General features: G+C 35.7%; 2 protein-coding genes across 3 annotated transcripts in view; both read left to right on the top strand.

Annotated features, from left to right (window-relative positions):
• The window catches only part of LOC138714844 (oocyte zinc finger protein XlCOF6-like), a 110428-nt gene that overhangs the window by 14851 nt on the left and 76039 nt on the right, over positions 1 to 19538 (top strand). The window lies entirely within an intron of this gene.
• Positions 3215 to 17806, top strand: LOC138714815 (zinc finger protein 883-like). Of its 2 annotated transcripts, none has more exons than XM_069846983.1 (5): positions 3215 to 3484; positions 8308 to 8399; positions 8498 to 8611; positions 9258 to 9337; positions 13217 to 17806. In XM_069846983.1, the coding sequence occupies exons 2-5, from the start codon at positions 8313 to 8315 to the stop codon at positions 14352 to 14354; spliced, it is 1419 nt and encodes a 472-aa protein (XP_069703084.1). In that variant the 5' UTR covers positions 3215 to 3484; positions 8308 to 8312; the 3' UTR covers positions 14355 to 17806. The 2 variants fall into 2 exon arrangements, with proteins under 2 accessions (XP_069703084.1, XP_069703075.1); XM_069846974.1 differs by having other exon boundaries at positions 3215 to 3381; positions 13217 to 17805.

The raw sequence follows: 19538 nt of genomic DNA on the forward strand, positions 1-19538 counted from the left end.
CTCAGGGCTAGCACGTTGAAGGCCTTAGTTCGATCTCTGGCCTGTTCGGGATGGAATTTTTTGTGGGCAAAGCAGACATTGCAGAGGACTTTCCACGGGGTCTCCTGCTTCCTCCTTTCATTCCATCAAGAATCTCCAAATATCTCTTATTTAATCTATCATCTTGAATAATAATAATAATAATAATAATAATAATAATAATAATAATAATAATAATAAAATTGGTTAGAGTGAAGTTGTGGAGGAAGTATGTGTTTCCCATGCTGATACAGAAAGGAATTCCGGTTCTGGGTCACTTTCAAGAAATTCCCTTTCTTTGTGTTAAATATCATGAACAAGTAAATTACCACATTTATCGTTCTACACGAGGGAAGGGCACATTATCTATAATAGGCGAAGTTTGAAGTTTTTCCACTGTTGCTGAAGAAGATTGCATCTACCTTGGATCGTCATGCACAGTTACGTGGATTTAGTCATTTATGACTACGAACGAGTAGGATACCCTTCTTGGTTACCATTTTGTTCACATGCTAACTAAGATACGAAACGTTACTAGTTAAGTTACATATTTCGTCAAGAATGGATTAAGTTCAAGCTATGAAACATAAAGCAATTTTCCTTTTACTCAAAATCAAATTATAGAAATATACGTACCGGTACCTTTTGCTCGCGTAATTTGCGCACTTTTTAATTAACTTTGACCACTGAAAAATTGGGGTGCGGAAAATATGCGGATTTTTCAAATAAGAGGTCCTGTTCTGAGTTCATCTCAATTAGTACATGTATAGGTAAGTATTTACGGTAGGGCTAATTTTCTATACCGGTAACTTGTCTCTACCAAGGACAAGCATTGTTAAAGTAGCGGGACTTTGGGATTTCTTTCTGAAGCAGGTACTTCAGTTGCTGGTGAATGACCTACGATGGACTGTAGGGAAGGAAAATCCCTACTACACTGAAAAAAATATATGTACGTAATCCCTACTACACTGAAAAAAAATATGTACGTAAAATGTGTGCGCAAAATACACGGAGCAAAAATATAGTTCAAAATAATCCCTTAAAAATTAGGGTGCGCAAAATACGCGGGGGCGCAAATTACTCGAGCAAATACGGTAATAGTGTAATAGCAGAGCGTCTCCTTCTCCCAGCGGGGATCCAAAGCATAACTATTTTAGGTTGTCTGTCCGTCTAGCTATCTATTAGTTCAACTTGGGGGAAGGGCCGCAGCCTGGGAACTATCCTCGCATGTAGGCTGCTTGCTGCTTGGGTGGGACAATTATACTACCCGGAATGGAATGGTGTGCATGTCCTAAGGCCCACTGCGCTTCAGATTCCCATATGGCCACCTCCAAACTCTCCTACAGCCTGTAAAATTATTTTATCTTTCTGTGAAGGCATCACTGTGGTCCCTAAACTCCGCCCACTAGCTACTATGCGCCAAGGGGAGAGCCCACGGTACATAGCACTACCACCAGCAACTAATGACATACTACGGGGTCCAAGTTCGGTGTGGTCCGCAACCGACTCTACATCGGAGCAAGCCCAAAATGTGGTGAAGAAACGGAGAGAAAGTGTAACTATGATGGCGAAATGAGCACAAGATCCAACACCAACACCAACGGATGTTCAGAAGGTATATCCACCTTAACAGGGTGGAAGGGCTTACTTATCCTAATGGTGCTGACAGCCATGCTGGCAGTAGCTTTGCTATCTTCAGGGCCTCTCTTGCTGACTAGTCTAGGGAGAAGGGTTTGACAAATTAGGGATATCCTGGCCCTTCCAGATTGGGGGTTGGATCATCGGACCAGCAACCTGACGTCTGTAAAACTCAAGAAAACGGTAAAAGTCCCAGCAACATGCTTCGGAAATTGGACCATTTTGCTCAAAATATCAAAGTGGAACGGAATCACATTAACATGGTTACTGGCACTCTTGTGTTCAAAATGGGATTGCAGAAACGTACCCTTTAACCACAGAAACATTCGATATTATATAGTAATTTACTGTACTTTGGTTTTCTAGATCTTTTCCAGTTCTCTCCATTCTATGGAGTCACTCTTGGATTCATGATTTTCATCAATTCGTGGCATCTGAAAAGTAAATCCCTAGTGTTGTATAAACTGAACGAGTTGGCTCATGCGTATCGCGTGGGACTTGCATTCGGGAGGCCCGTGGTTCGATTCCGGACCGACCAATCTGACTGGTTTTTCCGTGGTTTTCCAGTTACTTAGGAAAATTCCGGGCTGTAATTTTCATTGCCACGGTCCATTTTCCCTTCCCCTGCCGTGTAGAAAAAGAATTTAGATTTCATACCATATCGTATCGATTCTTTTTCTAATATTATTATTAGAAAAAATTTAGATATGTCATTCATCTTCCTTATCTAATTCAATAGTCATATTCAGGTCAAGTCGCATGTCTTCATCCGCTTACAGGAGGAGGCGTCCCTCCACAACTTTTCTTGAGTTCCCAGCCTTCCGCAATGTCTCTACCAGGATTCATTCCTTAAGAGCACTTCCAAGGGCGCTTCGACACCTTGGAAGGGCCGTTGGAATGGACTTGTGTGCTGTTTGGTCAGCTTGGTGGTAAGAACTTAGAGCGGGAGAGGATAGGAGGCCCCCATTGGCTGAGTGGGTGTGGGGTCACATGCGGCCGGTGGGTTGGTACACCCTCATCCTCAGTCATCCCATAACATTCGGGATCCTGCGGGACAAAATTCCGGCACATCCGGCGACGCTGATATAACCTCTGCAGTTGCGAGCGTCGTTAAATAAAACATAACATTTAACATTCGGGGTGCAAAATAGGCCTCAGTATAACTAACGTGCAAAGGATCGTCCTAGCCCGCCTGTAGCCACCGTGACCTAACCTAACCTAGTGTTCTACATGTTTGTACAGTATATGTAACGTATTACTCTCATTACAATGAATAACGGAGATTTTCTCCATAAAAATTCAGAATAACAAATCAGGTTATAGTCAAAGTTACATCTGTTCCAATACATAACCTAAGATCTGAGAGACAATATTCTAATAGGTACCGGTATGTAATTAATAACACCGAAGGCCCAGGCGTATTGATAAATTCATTTTTTAGACATCTTTTGTATATGAATTAAATAGCTTCTTTACTTATGGGTAACTGTTCTATTTTTTTTTTTTCCATTATTTTTTCTGATTCACTGCAAACGGATCATGCACTTATTACGTGGGACTGTATCATCGTCACCACCAAATCATCGAAATTTCGTTTCCAAATCGAGCACAGAAGGAAACGTTGCAGTCGCGTTGGAATAGTGCTCTTTCGTCAAAGATCGTCACAGAAATATTGTCTTTTTGAATGTCCGTAGTTTATAATTTGTTTAGACCATCTGAAGTCAGGTATTCTGTTATCTGTATTCGTACACTATATGGTAAAAAGCCGGAAATAACATCATATTGTGGTGCTCTGTATTTTGATTTGTGGTCTTCTGGTTGGTTATTTGTGAGTAGAATATTAATAAGTGAGAATTCGGTTTCACTTTGATTGTTTGTGGGTATTAGTTTAATTAGAAGTGTACATTTCAAGAATAGTAGGCTATTATTTTTTTTTTACTTATTTATAAATATGTTTCCAATTCTGTAGCATGTTTCCAAATTTTTATACACGAATATAATTAACTTTATGTTAAGATTGAGTAATTTAACATTTCAACATTAAAAAAAGTCCCAGATATTACTTAAGTTACATTACTTCAAATATGGCAGCACAAAACGCAAATAAGCTAATTCTGGGTGTTCAGGTAAAGGGGTATGTCTTTTTTTTGTGCAGATGGAATTTTGTTCCCCAGATGAACATACAAGTTAAATTATACAAGTGGGTGTGCAAAAATCAAAGAATACTAGCAGTTGATGTGTTTTATTTGTGTAGACAATTATTTGTAACAAGGGTTCCAAGTTTAATTTTCATTTATCTCCGAACTCATTTTTATGAGTTATCTCCCTTTACCCAAACACCACAGAATTATTCTAGAGATGTTACCAGGTCGCTAACTGTGATCTCAACCACATTATACCTAAACTAATCTACCCATTCTACCCGTTCTACCCTATTTAACCTATGATACTAACTATTTCACGTTACCAGCCTGAGTTACCCTTTCTGATTTTCGCTACATTATGCTTTCTTATCTATTCTATACGACCTACCGTAACCTATTTAAACTACATTTCACTATCTAGCTGAATATATCCAACAATAAACTAATGAAACCTAAACAAACCAAATCTAACTTAACCTAGGTAGTCTAAATGAATGTAACCTAATCTAAACTAGCCTAAACAAACAGAACACGACATATCCTAACCCAAAGCTACGCCAATAATGCTGATCACGACCCACACTGTCTGAACCGATTTGATTGCTGTCAGATGTGGTACCTCTGTGCTATGTAGGCCTAAGCTATGCTATGTTAAGGCTAATTCACACGGGATAGTTTACAGGAGTCAAGTGCTTGGAGCAAGTCGACTTTCCTTCAACTTTCCCCGTGTGATATGGTCGAGACAGTCAAGTTGTGACTTGGCGGTCAAGCAGAATTTGAGTTGACGACCTGTCAACTTTTGTGTCCACTTTCCCGTCACGTGACCAGTTTGACTCCACTACTTCCCGCGTGTGAATGCGAACTTGTAGCAACTTGGCAAGTAGAAAGTTTGTAGTTTTAGACCTATTGGCGAAGTAAATTAATAATTATTAATAATGAGCGGCCCTAAGTGGAATTCCAACGATATCATAAAGTTTTTGGAAGTGTGTGAGAAGTATGAACTTGTATGGAATATACGTAACAAAGAATACCTCAATAAAAACAAACGGGAATTATTATTCCAGAAACTAGTCAGTGAACTCATGGAACAAGGTTTCGAAAACATAGACGTAGAAGTGGTTCGAAAGAAGTTAAAACCCTTAAAACAGAACTCATTCTGAGATGTTTCCTGTATTCTGCAGGACCTTCTTCAGCTAATTCTTTCAACAAGGTATTAGATGCACCGTGCATAATTCTTCTACGAATCCATTTCTTAACCCATGTTCTCTTTTCCTTTTTTTCAAGAATATTTTGTAATTCATACAATAACAAGGCTCCAATTAGCTGCACACATGCTTGAATATGTGCTGGTGGCATCTTCAGTTTCACCAAACTAAAAATGCCAGTTCACTATTGATTTTTATTAACTATAACAGAATACAAGAATTCAAACACCACTGCGAATACAACATTCACCGCGCGCTTTTTTTCAAGCATGGTTTCAAGTTTAATGTCTCCGTGTGATCACAAATATAGCATCAAGTTTAGAGGCTTCAAGCACTTGACTCCTGTAAACTATCCCCGTGTGACTCTGGTTTTATCTGTCGGGTGAATTCGCTACCAACCTTATGTCCACTCAACTGAATAATTAGTTCAGGTGGATGAACTCCTGGCGAAAAAAGACTGTTATTTGAGATATGTTTCCAAGTAGGCTAGTAAACAATTTGAGAGATGTTACCAGATCCTAAACAATGCTGATCACAGGTCACACTGCAAACTGCTATGGTTGTTTTTCAAATTCATGTTAGTTCTTCTGTCTTATGCCATATTTCGAGAGAATATAAGGGCGTTTTGTTTTATGCTATGCGACTTACAATACAAATGTTTCAACTGCTGAGCTCTCAAAACAAATTATAATCAGAAAAGGCTCTTACGACGTACTTCAGATAGTCATAGCGATGTGGGGATACCTAAGTGATAGGCGAGAACTGTGACAAGGTTAGAGTGGGTTAGTTGATATGAGGATGACAACTGTGACAAGGTTAGAAAGCTAGCTGAGGGGATAGCTAAGTGACATACAGGTTATATAGTATTGCTACTTTTTCCTTATTTTTCGAACGTATTCTATTAAGTAAAAGAAAAATGTATTTTTACTCTATAAATTAGGGATGGCCAATCTTTTTGGGTTTGACGGCTACTTTTCATTTCAGAAATTGCTGGTGATCTGCTAATAAATTAACGACACAAATATACCATAAAATATAATACCGTAAATCAGTGCCATAAAATTGACATGACGTATTTTATTACTGAAACTGATAGAAATCACCTCCTGTTACCATTCATAATTTTGTGGTATAATACACTAGAAGACTGCAGTTAATGTCTTGCTGCCACTGTGATAAGTGCTCATATTTTAAACCACGCTACGAAAGATGTTTCCCCCCCTATCATGTGTCTGTCTTGTACAGAACCGTTAAATAATTTTTGTGTCTGAAATTTTAACATCAAAGATGACGAACAATTCTGAAAACAGAGGGACTTATGACAAAGTATTGGAAGTTTATAATTGAGAAAGAGGAAAATTGATATCAAATAAGACATGCTTAATGTAATAAACTATAACAAAAAAGATGGGATTGAATTTAGACTAAATGTCAAAGTCGTTGCTCCTTGATTTGTAGTGAAAGACAAACCTAATCTTTTACCGTGATAATACACCTGATACATATATCTGTCAGGGTCAGTCACTCACACTTTTCTGGAAGACATGCTTTTTAAACGGAAATTTAAAACATTCTTCACCTAATGTCAGTTTTTATATTCATGTAGAATCATCATTTGCAATTTGTTTATATCCATGGTAGGCCTATCTGGTCTCCCTATTCTTGCCATCTGACTGAGCTACGGTACTACTATCATACTGCAACTCACATAGTATAAAGTGATCATTGGGAATCGTTTCTAACATTTGTGTTATAATCCTTCACAATAATTAATTAATTGTAAGTAACTTTGCATTCACTCAATTTTCCCACAATTTTCGAGGAAGGATATCAACATATGAAAAAACTACTTTTAACATTCCTCTTAGTTTACTGTTCACTTGTACTGTTTTCACACATTTTAAATAATTGAAATACTTATTGTATTTGCACACTAAAAATATTCATTCTACTTAACTACTATTAAACTCCTCTATTTTTCAGTAGTCAATTTTTTTAAGCAGGTCTTCCCTGGATTCCAATTTTGCGGCAAATTCCTGACAGATCATTGTTGAAGTTGATGTAGATAGGAAGCATGTCTCGAACAGTTTCTAAACTCATTCTGGATTGTTTTTGGATGTCCACATCTTGTTCGTATGGACCTAAGGGAAAACTGTGTCCACTGAAGCATTAAAATGTTACTTCTGGGAAGTCACAGAGAGAGTTCAATTAACTTCTGGAATTGTGCACAAGGGAATCTTTTTCTCAAGCAAAATTAAAAAAAAAAAAAAAAAAATTCACTCTATTTTGAACACAGAATAGCTTTTTCTTCTTTCCAATTTGCTGTTTTCTCTGAAGTTACATATTTCTTCAAACAAGAAATTTAATCAAATTATCTTTATCCAGGTCAAGTCCATCTATGTATTTTTTATGAAAATTAATGGACTGTCTTCAAATTTTTATCTTTCTGGACGAGATTTCAGCAATAGTAATTTCATAGATATTTTTATCTTGAGAATGATTACCTCATGCACTGAGACATTCAATGGCATTTTCATAAAATTTTGTTAATTATTACTCGACTAAGGCAAGTGGAGTTCTGCAACCCGGAGTACCACTTGTACTTTTTCTGTGTTCGTATAGTGTCATCACAATAGTTCTTATATCACTTGCCTCGGTCGAGTTATAACACTGAAAATCTGGAGATATCTGGGGATAAATTATTAAATATGGGACAAAAAGAAAAATTCGGGTATTTTCCCCAGAAACCAGGAATGTCTGGTAACTTCATTTTAGATTGAAACGTAATTGCAATTTAAATAGTCTACTCTCAGTTTTTGTAGTGTTTCAAATAATGCTAAAATCTGTACGTTTTAAGTCTTGATCATTGCAAATTTGGTCAGTTTTTTAGATTAGTTCATTGTATGCTATTACTGTTCATCTGTTGTATTGAATGATGTCATTATTCACTCTTAGATCTACATTTTATTGATTATTTTTGTTAGAGCAAAGGAGGGTAACATTAATTAGTGTGGTGCATATTAGAATCTTTGCTACTGTGGTCCATTTTGATTTGAAAACCGTTCAAATCGCTTATTTGTGCTTGAAAGTTGTTTAAGTTATGTATATCACCCAAACATGAGAGGAACTGTCGTACTTACTGCAGTTCTATCATCTTCTGTTGGTTTTCATATTACATTATTTGATTATTTAATCCTGTTTTCCTACATAAAATTTGCAGTAGTAAGTTAATCCTAATTCAGATTAACTGCATAATGGGTTAACAGTTGCGTATAGAAACTTAAATTGGAGATTTTTTGCAGTTGTCATGGATGCGATTAAACCAGAAGATGAAATCGACCCAGTGGGTCCAGAAGATGAAGACTCATATGAAGAGGAAAGCCCATTAACAGTGGTAAGTGATTATATGATGAGAAAAATTTTATCATCACATGACAAACAGAGATATATTTTCGTGTGAAACTAATTTCTCTCTTCATATTTGATATGCAGATAGAAAATTTCTTAGAAGTGAATGTTCAGGAGATCAAGGTGGAACCTTCCGACGTCAGCTATGAAGAAAATGGTTATCCGAATTCATTTCCTGGGGTGAAGAATGAAGTTGAGGTTAGTTTTAATATAGTGACTCCATAAGTTCAGAGTGCGTATATTGTATACAGTAGATGTACTTTTCAGACTTACAGCACTTATTTTTTTCGGTGGTAATAATCTAGAATCCGAATAATGACTTGAGCCATTGTTTCCCGAACGCGAAAGCATGTATATAACATTTAAAAATCGAAATATTTAAAACTCTAGTCAACAGATGGTTCTCTATGTGAACTGTACCTCCTCTCTTCCCTCTTATCTCCCTCCCTTTTTTTCTCTTCTTTTGCCTTTCCTTTCTTCTGTCGACTGTCACATATAACAGACATGTTATGCATGAGGTTATTTTGATCGAAGTACTTTATATTTCAGGGGTGTATCTGAATGAGAGTATTTTTGACATAGTTTGCTTAAGTAATATGATTTATAAATTAATTTAAATATATTATTTTTGGGAGATTGTGAAGATTACCATTCCACTGCAATCTAGAAATGAAAAGTGTGTCTTATTTTGGAGTTAATATCTTTAAGTATATATTTTGAATGATAGTTCATGAATGTTTACTACAAACAGTAATATCATTTGAGATTAATAAGGTAACACAATTATTACAAAATGCATGAAATGTATAAGCAAATATGGCATCTTGGCAATTTCCCTTTTTAGGAAGAATCGTGGAATGCAGAAGCTGTGAAAGAAGAAATGATGCCAGAAGTGATGATTGAGGAAGGAGACTTGAATAAGACGTGAGTATAACGATAAGTGAACTTTCATTCACTGCTTTTGCCTTCCTTGCTTTATTTATCACGCAAAATAAATGTACAAAGTATTGTCCAGGACTGATTGAAATTCAGTCGGAGTATTGAGTTTTATTTGTTACAAGTGATGAAAACAATATTATTGTTATTATTGTTAAGACATAAATTTTTGTTTTCAAATGTACAAAGCAAATAATTATTTTGCTATTTCATTTTTCTTTATATTTTAATGTGTGTAATTCCGGATCCCAGTGGTCATCCTCACTTGAGGACAGATGATTTTCAATAAGTCTTATTATTATTATTATTATTATTATTGTTATTATTATTATTATTATTATTATTATTATTATTATTATTATTATTATTATTATTATATAAAATGTAAACAAAGATGAATTTTGAACTTAAAATGTTGAAGCGTTAAAGAGAGAAAACATTTCTGAAAAGTCTTTACTGATTATTGAGAAAATTGAATAGGTCATTAATATCAGAAACATTAATACAGTACTAAATGATTGTTTTCTTATCAACAGTGGAATAGAATTCAGTAACTTAGAACATATTCTAAACCTTTTTATTTTTAACTAGCTGTACCCGTGCTCTCCGCTGCACCTGTTAGAAATAAATATAAAGTAATTACATAATTAAAATAGGACGTTTGATCCAGGGAACATTCGTGTTTGATAGAAGGTTAAATCATTTAATATGTTACTTAATTTAAATTGTATTTAAATAATTAAAAAGCGAACATTTTGGTCCAGAAAGCACTCATTTGGTGCAATGACAATTCCTTTAACATGTTTCTTAATTGTTATTACATGCAACCATAGTTTAATGAACATTGACATCATTTAGATTTAATGTGTATATTTTATTTTACTTGCTATATGTTTCCATTGAATTATGGTAATAACTTAATTTTAACCCTTGTTGTTTTCTACGTATTCAGTAAATGGCACTTGGCCCACTATGGTTCTGAACCCTTCAAATAACTTAAATTATATAGTATTATATTATATTATATTACATTACATTATTATATCAGAAGTTACTGTAATAACATTATAGTATTATGTCCATCTAGAGAAACTACACTTTCCAATGGTGAAATAATAATTAATTATACAAATCGGTTAATTTAGCTTCCGATATTGCTTCATACAAACATAGAAACATTCTCTGTAAGCTGTCTTTCATAGCTTTCGATTGTTGTTGTCCAAGGCCCCTTATAGACCAAGTCATTTGTTTTTTATTTCGTTACACGGCCTTAGATGGCAGTTATTTTAATGTTAAAACTCATTTATCTCATTAAATATCAGTCCTATCAAAATTTTTCAAAGAATAAAACTTATCGCAAATGATTTTTAAAGAAACCTTTCTTATGTAACATTTTTCACAAAAATCAATAATACGCGAGATATTTCGATTTATTTAATTCAGGTTCCCTTATAACCCCCCTTTTAAATAATGTATTTTGAATGCCATATAGCCTAAAATCTAAGTTACAACGAACTTAATTTATATTCCAATTTTCATCGAAATCCGTTCAGCCATTATCGCGTGAAAAGGTAACAAACAGACAGACAGACATACAAACAAAAATGCCAAAAAAGCGATTTTCGGTTTCAGAGTGGTTAATTATATATGTTAGGACCAATTATTTTTGGAAAATCGAAAATTACCAGAAAAATTTCGGCTACAGATTTATTATTAGTATAGATACTACTAAAGACAATTAAATGAAACTGCGATAATATAAAGCAATTTAAGAATTATTTAATGCTCAAAGAAAACTATTTTTTAACAGCTTTATTTATGAAAAAGTAATTTTCTTTCACGAGCTGAATTCTCATTTTTTTTTCTTGTTTGCAGTCTTTTTAGTGCCCTTTTCTAAAGACCTATATGACATACCTTAATTAAACTTTACTGTGCATTTTTAAGAATAAATTCTACAATATTTTTCAGTGTGTTTTAATTTCTTATTTTTAAATTATTATTTTTATTACAAGATATAATTTTTTGCTTCTAAAAATAATTACGTGTCAATTTGATGAAATTGATCAGAATTGTTTTTATCACAAAATATAGAAATATGATGGTTATAGGTTAAAGTATCTGAATGAAGTGCACCTAAATGATTGCAAGAAAAAAAAAGAATGGGGCCTTTGAAACAAAATACTTTTTTTTACCTAAATAAGCCTGTAAACAAATTATTGCGTACTATATGCATTGAATTATTTTTAAGCTGTTTTATATTTTGACAGAGTTTCATTTAATTATCTTTGTTTAGTCAGCAGTCTGAGGACTGATTGGAACCTCATAAGTGGTATCAATAAGACATCACTAATAAGATATGGGATAGGGTGGCCAGTTCCTTTCCCACTAATTATCTTCAATAGTATTAAAAATATAGAGGTTTATAATTTTTCCTAATTTAAAAGCACTCGAAGGAGCCTTCAAACTATCCAGTGTCTTTAATGCAGAAAGTGATACAAATAGTTATAACATACAAGTTGCTCTTTCATGTAAATTCGTGCACCGTTACTTACTTACAAATGGCTTTTAAGGAACCCGAAGGTTCATTGCTGTCCTCACATAAGCCCGCCATCGGTCCCTATCCTGTGCAAGATTAAGCCAGTCTCTATCATCATATTCCACCTCACTCAAATCCATTTTAATATTATCCTCCCATCTACGTCTCGGTCTCCCTAAAGGTCTTTTTCCCTCCGGTCTCCCAACTAACACTCTATATGCATTTCTGGATTCGCCCATATGTGCTACATGCCCTGCCCATCTCAAACGTCTGGATTTAATGTTCCTAATTATGTCAGGTGAAGAATACAATGCGTGCAGTTCTGCGTTGTGTAACTTTCTCCATTCTCCTGTAACTTCCCGCTTAGCTCCAAATATTTTCCTAAGCACCTTATTCTCAAACATTCTTAACCTATGTTCCTCTCTCAGAGTGAGAGTCCAAGTTTCACAACCATACAGAAGAACCAGTAATATAACTGTTTTATAAATTCTAACTTTCAGATTTTTTGACAGCAGACTGGATGATAAAAGCTTCTCAACCGAATAATAACACGCATTTCCCATATTTATTCTGCGTTTAATTCCTCCTGAGTGTCATTTATATTTGTTACTGTTGCTCCAAGATATTTGAATTTTTCCAACTCTTTGAAGGATAAATCTCCGATTTTTATATTTCCATTTCGTAGAATATTCTGGTCACGAGACATAATCATATACTTTGTCTTTTCGGGATTTACTTCCAAACCGATCGCTTTACTTTCTTCAAGTAAAATTTCCGTGTTTTCGCTAATCATTTGTGTATTTTCTCCTAACATATTCACGTCATCCGCATAGACAAGCAGCTGATGTAACCCGTTCAATTCCAAACCCTGCCTGTTATCCTGAACTTTCCTAATGGCATATTCTAAAGCGAAGTTAAAAAGTAAAGGTGATAGTGCATCCCCCTGGTTTAGCCCGCAGTGAATTGGAAAAGCATCAGATAGAAACTGACCTATACGGACTCTGCTGTATGTTTCACTGAGACACATTTTAATTACGTTAGTTATAAATATATTTAAACAGAAGTAAGTCAAATATCTTGCTTTTGTGATTATTATTAAAATTCCTATAGTATGTAATCCAGGAAATTAAAGTTAATCTTATTTAAATAAGTATCATATAATTTTATTTGTGTCTTTTGAATAACAGTTCATATACATTAACTGTAAACAGTAATACAATTCACAATGTAATGCAGGAGCATTCCTTGTAAAATGAGTAAAACTTACAATGAGAAAGCATGTGTCATCGTAGTGAATTTTGTTATCAATCTCGAGTTCTTTGGATTTACAGGGCCATGCAGCCGCATCGCCATGACAATGTTAGGATCAAAAACAGTGAAGTGTGCAAGAGTTCCACAGAGTATAAGAGTTCAGCGCAATCTGATAAGAAGCGCACGCAACAAAATCGTGGTCCTCCGGGTAAGACTTCAGGAAAGGTAAACTCAAAAGTCGGTAACAGTGGCACTGATGCAGGACCGAAGTCTTTCAAATGCAACATTTGTGAGAAGAGTTTTCCACACCGTCGTAGTCTTCAAAAGCACGGATCAACCCACAAGGACGAGAAACCTTTTATATGTAACATTTGTGAGAAGGCTTTTGCGCACCGGTATACTCTTCACAAACACCAAATCATCCACACAGGCGTGAAGCCTTTTAAGTGTAACGTTTGTGAAAAGAGCTTTGGATATCGGCATCACCTTCGAGATCACGCACTAATTCACACAGGCGAGAAACCAATTAAATGTGAGTTCTGTGAGAAGAGTTTTGCATTGCAACAGTATCTTAAAGCACACATGTTGTCACACACGGGTGTGAAAAATTACAAATGCAATATTTGTGAAAAAAGTTTTGCACATCGCTCCCATTTTCGGCGACACGAATCAACACACAGTGACGAAAAGTCTTTCAAATGTGACTTGTGTGATAAGAGTTTTGCACGACTTGAATATCTGCGACAGCATGGAGCAAGTCACCTTATCGAAAAGCCTTTTAAATGCAATTTATGTGACAAGTCTTTTGCACTACAACAGTATCTTAAAGTGCACTCGTTCACTCACACAGGCGAGAAGCATTATCAGTGCAACCTTTGTGAGAGGAGCTTTGCACGACGCGATCATCTTCGCGGGCACTTGGCACGTCACATGGGTGTGAAGCCTTTCAAATGCCAAGTTTGTGGTAAGTGCTTCTCACGAAGGTATCATTTGAGAGAGCATGCGTCTTGTCATACGCTCGAGAAGCCTTTTGGATGCAACTTTTGTGATAAACGTTTTACTCAACAGCGTTATCTTCAAAGCCACACAAAAATTCATACAAGTGACAAAGTTTATAAATGCAGTTATTGTGATAAGTGTTTTGTACTTCGGGATTATCTTAGACGACACATATACACTCACACAGGAGAGAAATCTTCAAGTGCTACATTTGAATAGAATTTATATGGTTGAATTTTCGTAATATCAATGTATGTTTATTAACTCGGAGAAAAAACTCTTACAATGTGGTATTAGGAGGAAGTAATTCACAAAAAATGGGAAAATCTCATCACATGAACATATAATAAAGATAATGATCTGTAGTTATGTTTTGAATTGCTCTTTATTTGAGTACATTTAGTTTAGCTGCCTGTAGACTTCATGCTTTGGGTTTTTGTACGATGTCCTAGATTCAGAAGTGTTCATTGTTTCGAAGCTACTTATCAGCTTCATCACAAGGTAAGGCAAGAAATGGTAATTCTCTATTGGATCCATTACCAAGAATATTTTTCCAGGAAACCACTTGTGCTCTCAGGCGCGCTGAAATACTGAGACTAATAAAATTGGTTCAGACCTGGAAAATGTCTTCTGGTAACTAATCCAACAGTTACATTCTCCTTCAGTGACGATAGAGGCAAAAATAGTTTTGCAGCATTGAATGTTTTTACAGCTATGACATGGTACAAAATTCCAAATATCTCGCAACGTTGCAAGGAACTCATTGAAATGATATGTATGCGACGTACATAGATGTTAGATATTGGATTTGAAAAATCACGCTTGGAGGATTTCGATCTTTAATGCTTGTCGAAGTTCTCGAAAATATGTTTACTCTGAAGAATTCGCTCAAATGTGACTTTCAAAGAAAAGCTTCAGGTGTATGGATTTAATGTTTTATAAGAGCTGTTACACTTTGTAGTACATACAGTTTTCAAGTCCACGCACTTACTCACAATTTCTATAATTTTGTTGTGATTTCTAGATACTCTAACCAAGTGACTGAACACATAGTGCATCTGTGCAAAACCGTGCTACCGGTATGTGGAAATTATGTTATATATATATAGTGTCTCAGTTTAACTGGATTTAAGTCATACGGATTGTACAGAGTCTGAGATGAGTATTTTGAGATGTGGAATGTTTGGTAGAAAATGTCAGAAAATTATTCCTTCAATATCATGGTCCTTATCTTTGGCATGAACGACCCACTCTCTCACAAACACCCATCTACAGAAACTAATGCATTTTAATTAGTTGGGGAACCATTATTGTAAAGCAATTCTGCTGAAAACATATTTAACCATAAATTAAATGTGTGTTTCTCGGGTTTGTGTAGTCCTCCAATTCATTCTTAGCAAGGGAATTGTTTGTGAGCTTATGTCAAAAATTCCCTTCAAAATGCTTACATGGCTAGATCTGAACAACAGATGGACAAACACCATCTGACTCGAAAGTCACTTACCAAAGTGGCAAAACAGTATAAAGGTACGATCACACGTCACTACTTTTGCAGCACTGCAGTACAAAAAACTGCGCAACTCTTGTACTGCGACGTGTGAACAACGGTGCAACCCGAAAAGTAGTGACTGCCGAACCTGCTGCTCGCTACTTTTCCATGCTGTGCGCAACTTAAAAGTATCGACGTGTGAACAGGGTTCTCAGGGTTGCAGCCGCAGCATTTTTGATATCGGTTTTGTTGAAACTTTTGCTGCGGTTGCAACCAGTGTTACCACCCAAATGTGCCAATGATACTTTTATCGTTTGGATATATTTTAATGTTAAATGTGATGAAAATCAATTATTTGTAACAGTTATTAAATACACAACACAGTCTGAGCATAATTGCTGAGGATATAATTAATTTTTTTAATTTTCTGTAGCGTAGTTCCAAACAGGAGGGTTGCCAACATTGATTACGTGAATATACTGTTGGGTATCATTTAAGTATATAGGCATTTTTAAAAGCTTTATAGTAAAAATAATGTCAATTTCTGAATACTAGATACGACAGAAAAGCAAATAATAGATAAGTAAGCTTTTGCATGAGTTTCTTAATAATGCGAACATAACCACAAAATGTATATTGAGAAGTCAACACTGAGATGGGAACCTGTAGCATGACTGCGGCTGCAAAAGTAGCGCTTTGTGTGTGAACAGACTCGCAACCTCCAGTTGCAACTTTTGCAGCACTCGGGTTGCGCAGCACGAAAAGTAGCGTGCAGCGCACTACTTTTGGCTTATGTGTGAACATGACACGCAACTTTTGCAGCTGCAGTACAAAAGTTGCGCTGCAAAAGTAGCGACGTGTGACCGTACCTTAACTTTGAAAAGACAAATGTAGGACCATGACGAAGACAACAAAGACCACGAGAAAGACAGTGATCATTGGCAGGTACTAGACTGTTCGGCATTCACCATATGAAGCCAGTTGTGTAGGCTAATTTATCAACAGAATCAGCATTTCAAAATATTGTTTACTTCTTTCCGCATTTGGTAAGCAACTTTTGTGTATTAAGAAAATAACTGTCCATTGTACATTTAATGTTGAAAAATTGAAGTTTGAATAAATGATTACCGAAAAATAGAGTACACCCTGGCCTTGAGTAGATAGTGCTCACTCAGCTGGTACAGTATATTGTATGCATGACCATGCATCACATGTCATGCGACAGGTTAGGCGTTCATAGAGGATGGCAGCTCAGATACCCTCTGCAGGCACACACTGTTCTTTCTTAATACCCCATTCCAAACAAGTTTCGTCACACTTAACAGTTACAGTAGTATGGATGGCTAATAGTTTTATATTTGCTGTGGAGATCTGTTAACAGTTTGAGGGGAAATTGACATTATTAACAGATCCTTTGCAAGTAAACTTCAGTAATTTTTCTATTATACAGACGTAATAACAGATATCACAGGACCTTTAGCTAGCACCACCGAACATCCACTGTGTATTAACATGTAGGCATCTTAGCAAGCTTGTCTGTTGTTCAGACTTTATTCCAAAACATTTGGATTTCTGGGGATAAATTAGTGCTTTTTCAGCACATTACCGACAATGGTTCCTCTCCTCTCAATTTTGACCCTCTTGAGCTGAGACACTATGTTTGCTGAAGGAATAAGGACACAAGCCCTAAGATATCATGCTTGAATGCTTCTGAACATTGAGAGGCATTTATGTCAACCTCAAGCTGAAACTAAGAATTCTCGCTGTAAACTTTTGTAGCTAGTTCATTGGATGTTTATACAGATCTCAGTCCAAATCTTGAATCCATGTGTGATGTATTTTGGGTAGAGGTGTTATTACAGGTTTGCTTGGGGGAATCACATTTCCTTTGTAATTTATGCAACATCAGTTTATTCTGTAATTTGTATGAAAGGAATGAATGGTTGCTTTATATCTGAATGACATATATCAAGGGATTGCTGGGAATCTGTTAAATTAAGTCATATATAGAGATTTACTCTTTATATTAAAGGAAAGAAAATATTCGAAATTGTTTCTTTACGTTAATTCTTTCTACATCCTTTTCCCATCTTATTTAGTGCCATCCTGATTTGTTACCATAACCTTTTACAGAGTAATTTCATTAAAGTTAACAGTGTTATGTACGAAACTATATTTGCCTCCAATACCACAATATATATATATATATATATATATAATTTTCATCATTAACATCAAGGATTCTACATTTCATCCCATCTTCAAAGTCAAGATGTGTAGACGTGGATGGTTCAGAAATGTAGAGTCCTATACAAAAAGATCATAGGCTTAGTCTTCTTCTGAGTCGGGGAGTATGGGGACAGCAAGTTCATTGCCATGGGCCGCATGACAAATAAAATGTCGAGATAGGTAACAGTCTTCTTTGTCTTATTCGACATACCTTGGATTGGTGAAACCATGCAATAATAACAATCTATATGTTTCGTTGGCTCCTGCTAAATCATGAATATAGCAAAGGGCATCGATAGTCTCTCATGGTTCAATTAATCCAGAGGACTAATTTAGCAAGTTTTGTAGCTAAGAGGGGTGATGTGTCCACTTCGGGAAGTTAGCAATATCTGACTGTAAATACTGTGTAACGTTAATTGTTAGGGTTATGTATATACACTTCTTTATCAACAACAGATTATTTCGAATAAACTGTTCTGCGAAATATACACCATGTTGGAAACTTTTTTTTAGTAATTTAAGAACAAAATTAACAATCAAACTACTGGCCTGAGAAAATAACGTCTTTATCCAGGAATCATTTCAGATAGAACTAAATTGCTCTTCTTAGCTGAGAGTCATCCTGATTAAGGCATACAGTATTCAGGGAATTTTTATACAATCTCCCTTAGAATTGTGTGGAATACGGCTACTGGAAAATCATGTCATACTGTCAAAACAAGAACAAAATGACAACTTTTAGCACCATTTTCATGTTAGAAACTGAAATTGAACAAATTATTTTACATTTCACTGATTTCACAATTTTGTTGTTGACCAGAGTTATTACTTTTATTATATTCGTAAAACTCATTACAAAACATTTGTAATAGTACTCATTACTTACAAGAATTCTCAGGTATTACGTTAAATTTGTGTGGACATTGGTGATGAAAATAAAGCAGAGATTTCCAGATTTCTTCGTAACTACTAATTATTACGAATCTTTCATGATAGAACTTTTTTATTTTCTGTTGCTGTATGCTACTGGATACAAAACTAATTTATTTTGTTCTGTAGATAAAAGGTAAAAAGGTAAAGGTATCCCCGTAACATGCCATGAAGGCACTTGGGGGGCATGGAGGTAGAGCCCCATGCTTTCCATGACCTGGACACTAGAATGAGGTGGTGTGGTCGGCACCACGCTCTGGCCGCCTTTTACCCCCTGGAAAGACCTGGTACTCAATTTTATAGGAGGCTGAGTGAACCTCGGGGCCGTTCTGAAAGTTTGGCAACGAGAAAAAATCCTGTCGCCACCTGGGATCGAACCCCGGACCTTCCAGTCCATAGCCAGCTGCTCTACCAACTGAGCTACCCGGCCGCCTTTGTTCTGTAGATACTTGACAAAAGTCTAATGTTCTTTTGAAATAGCTGCCTCCAAAGGAGTTAGTCAACTGCATTGTTATATTACTGTTCACACGATACATAAGAAAAAATTCAACAGAAAAAAGTCCTTGTTGAGCTCTAGTATGCAGTGCAGTTCATCGGTCCTTGTTACAAGTGTTCACTGCTGACCTATTTATTGAATAAATAGTCGGCCAGAGTTACATGACCATGAAATGCTGCAACATGTATCGCTTTATTACCATCTTCGTCAGCTATATTAATATCTGCACTATGACTGAGTAAGCACTTGGCAATATACA

This window comes from Periplaneta americana, chromosome 2, assembly GCF_040183065.1.
Source record: "Periplaneta americana isolate PAMFEO1 chromosome 2, P.americana_PAMFEO1_priV1, whole genome shotgun sequence".
Classification (NCBI taxonomy): domain Eukaryota; kingdom Metazoa; phylum Arthropoda; class Insecta; order Blattodea; family Blattidae; genus Periplaneta; species Periplaneta americana.

Excerpts from the sequence above, each read along its gene's own strand:
- LOC138714815 (XM_069846983.1), top strand. The coding sequence starts at position 8,313 with ATGGATGCGATTAAACCAGAAGATGAAATCGACCCAGTGGGTCCAGAA. Across the intron at positions 8,400-8,497 it reads AGGAAAGCCCATTAACAGTG|ATAGAAAATTTCTTAGAAGT; the intron begins GTAAGTGATTAT and ends TTTGATATGCAG. Across the intron at positions 9,338-13,216 it reads GAAGGAGACTTGAATAAGAC|GGCCATGCAGCCGCATCGCC; the intron begins GTGAGTATAACG and ends TTGGATTTACAG.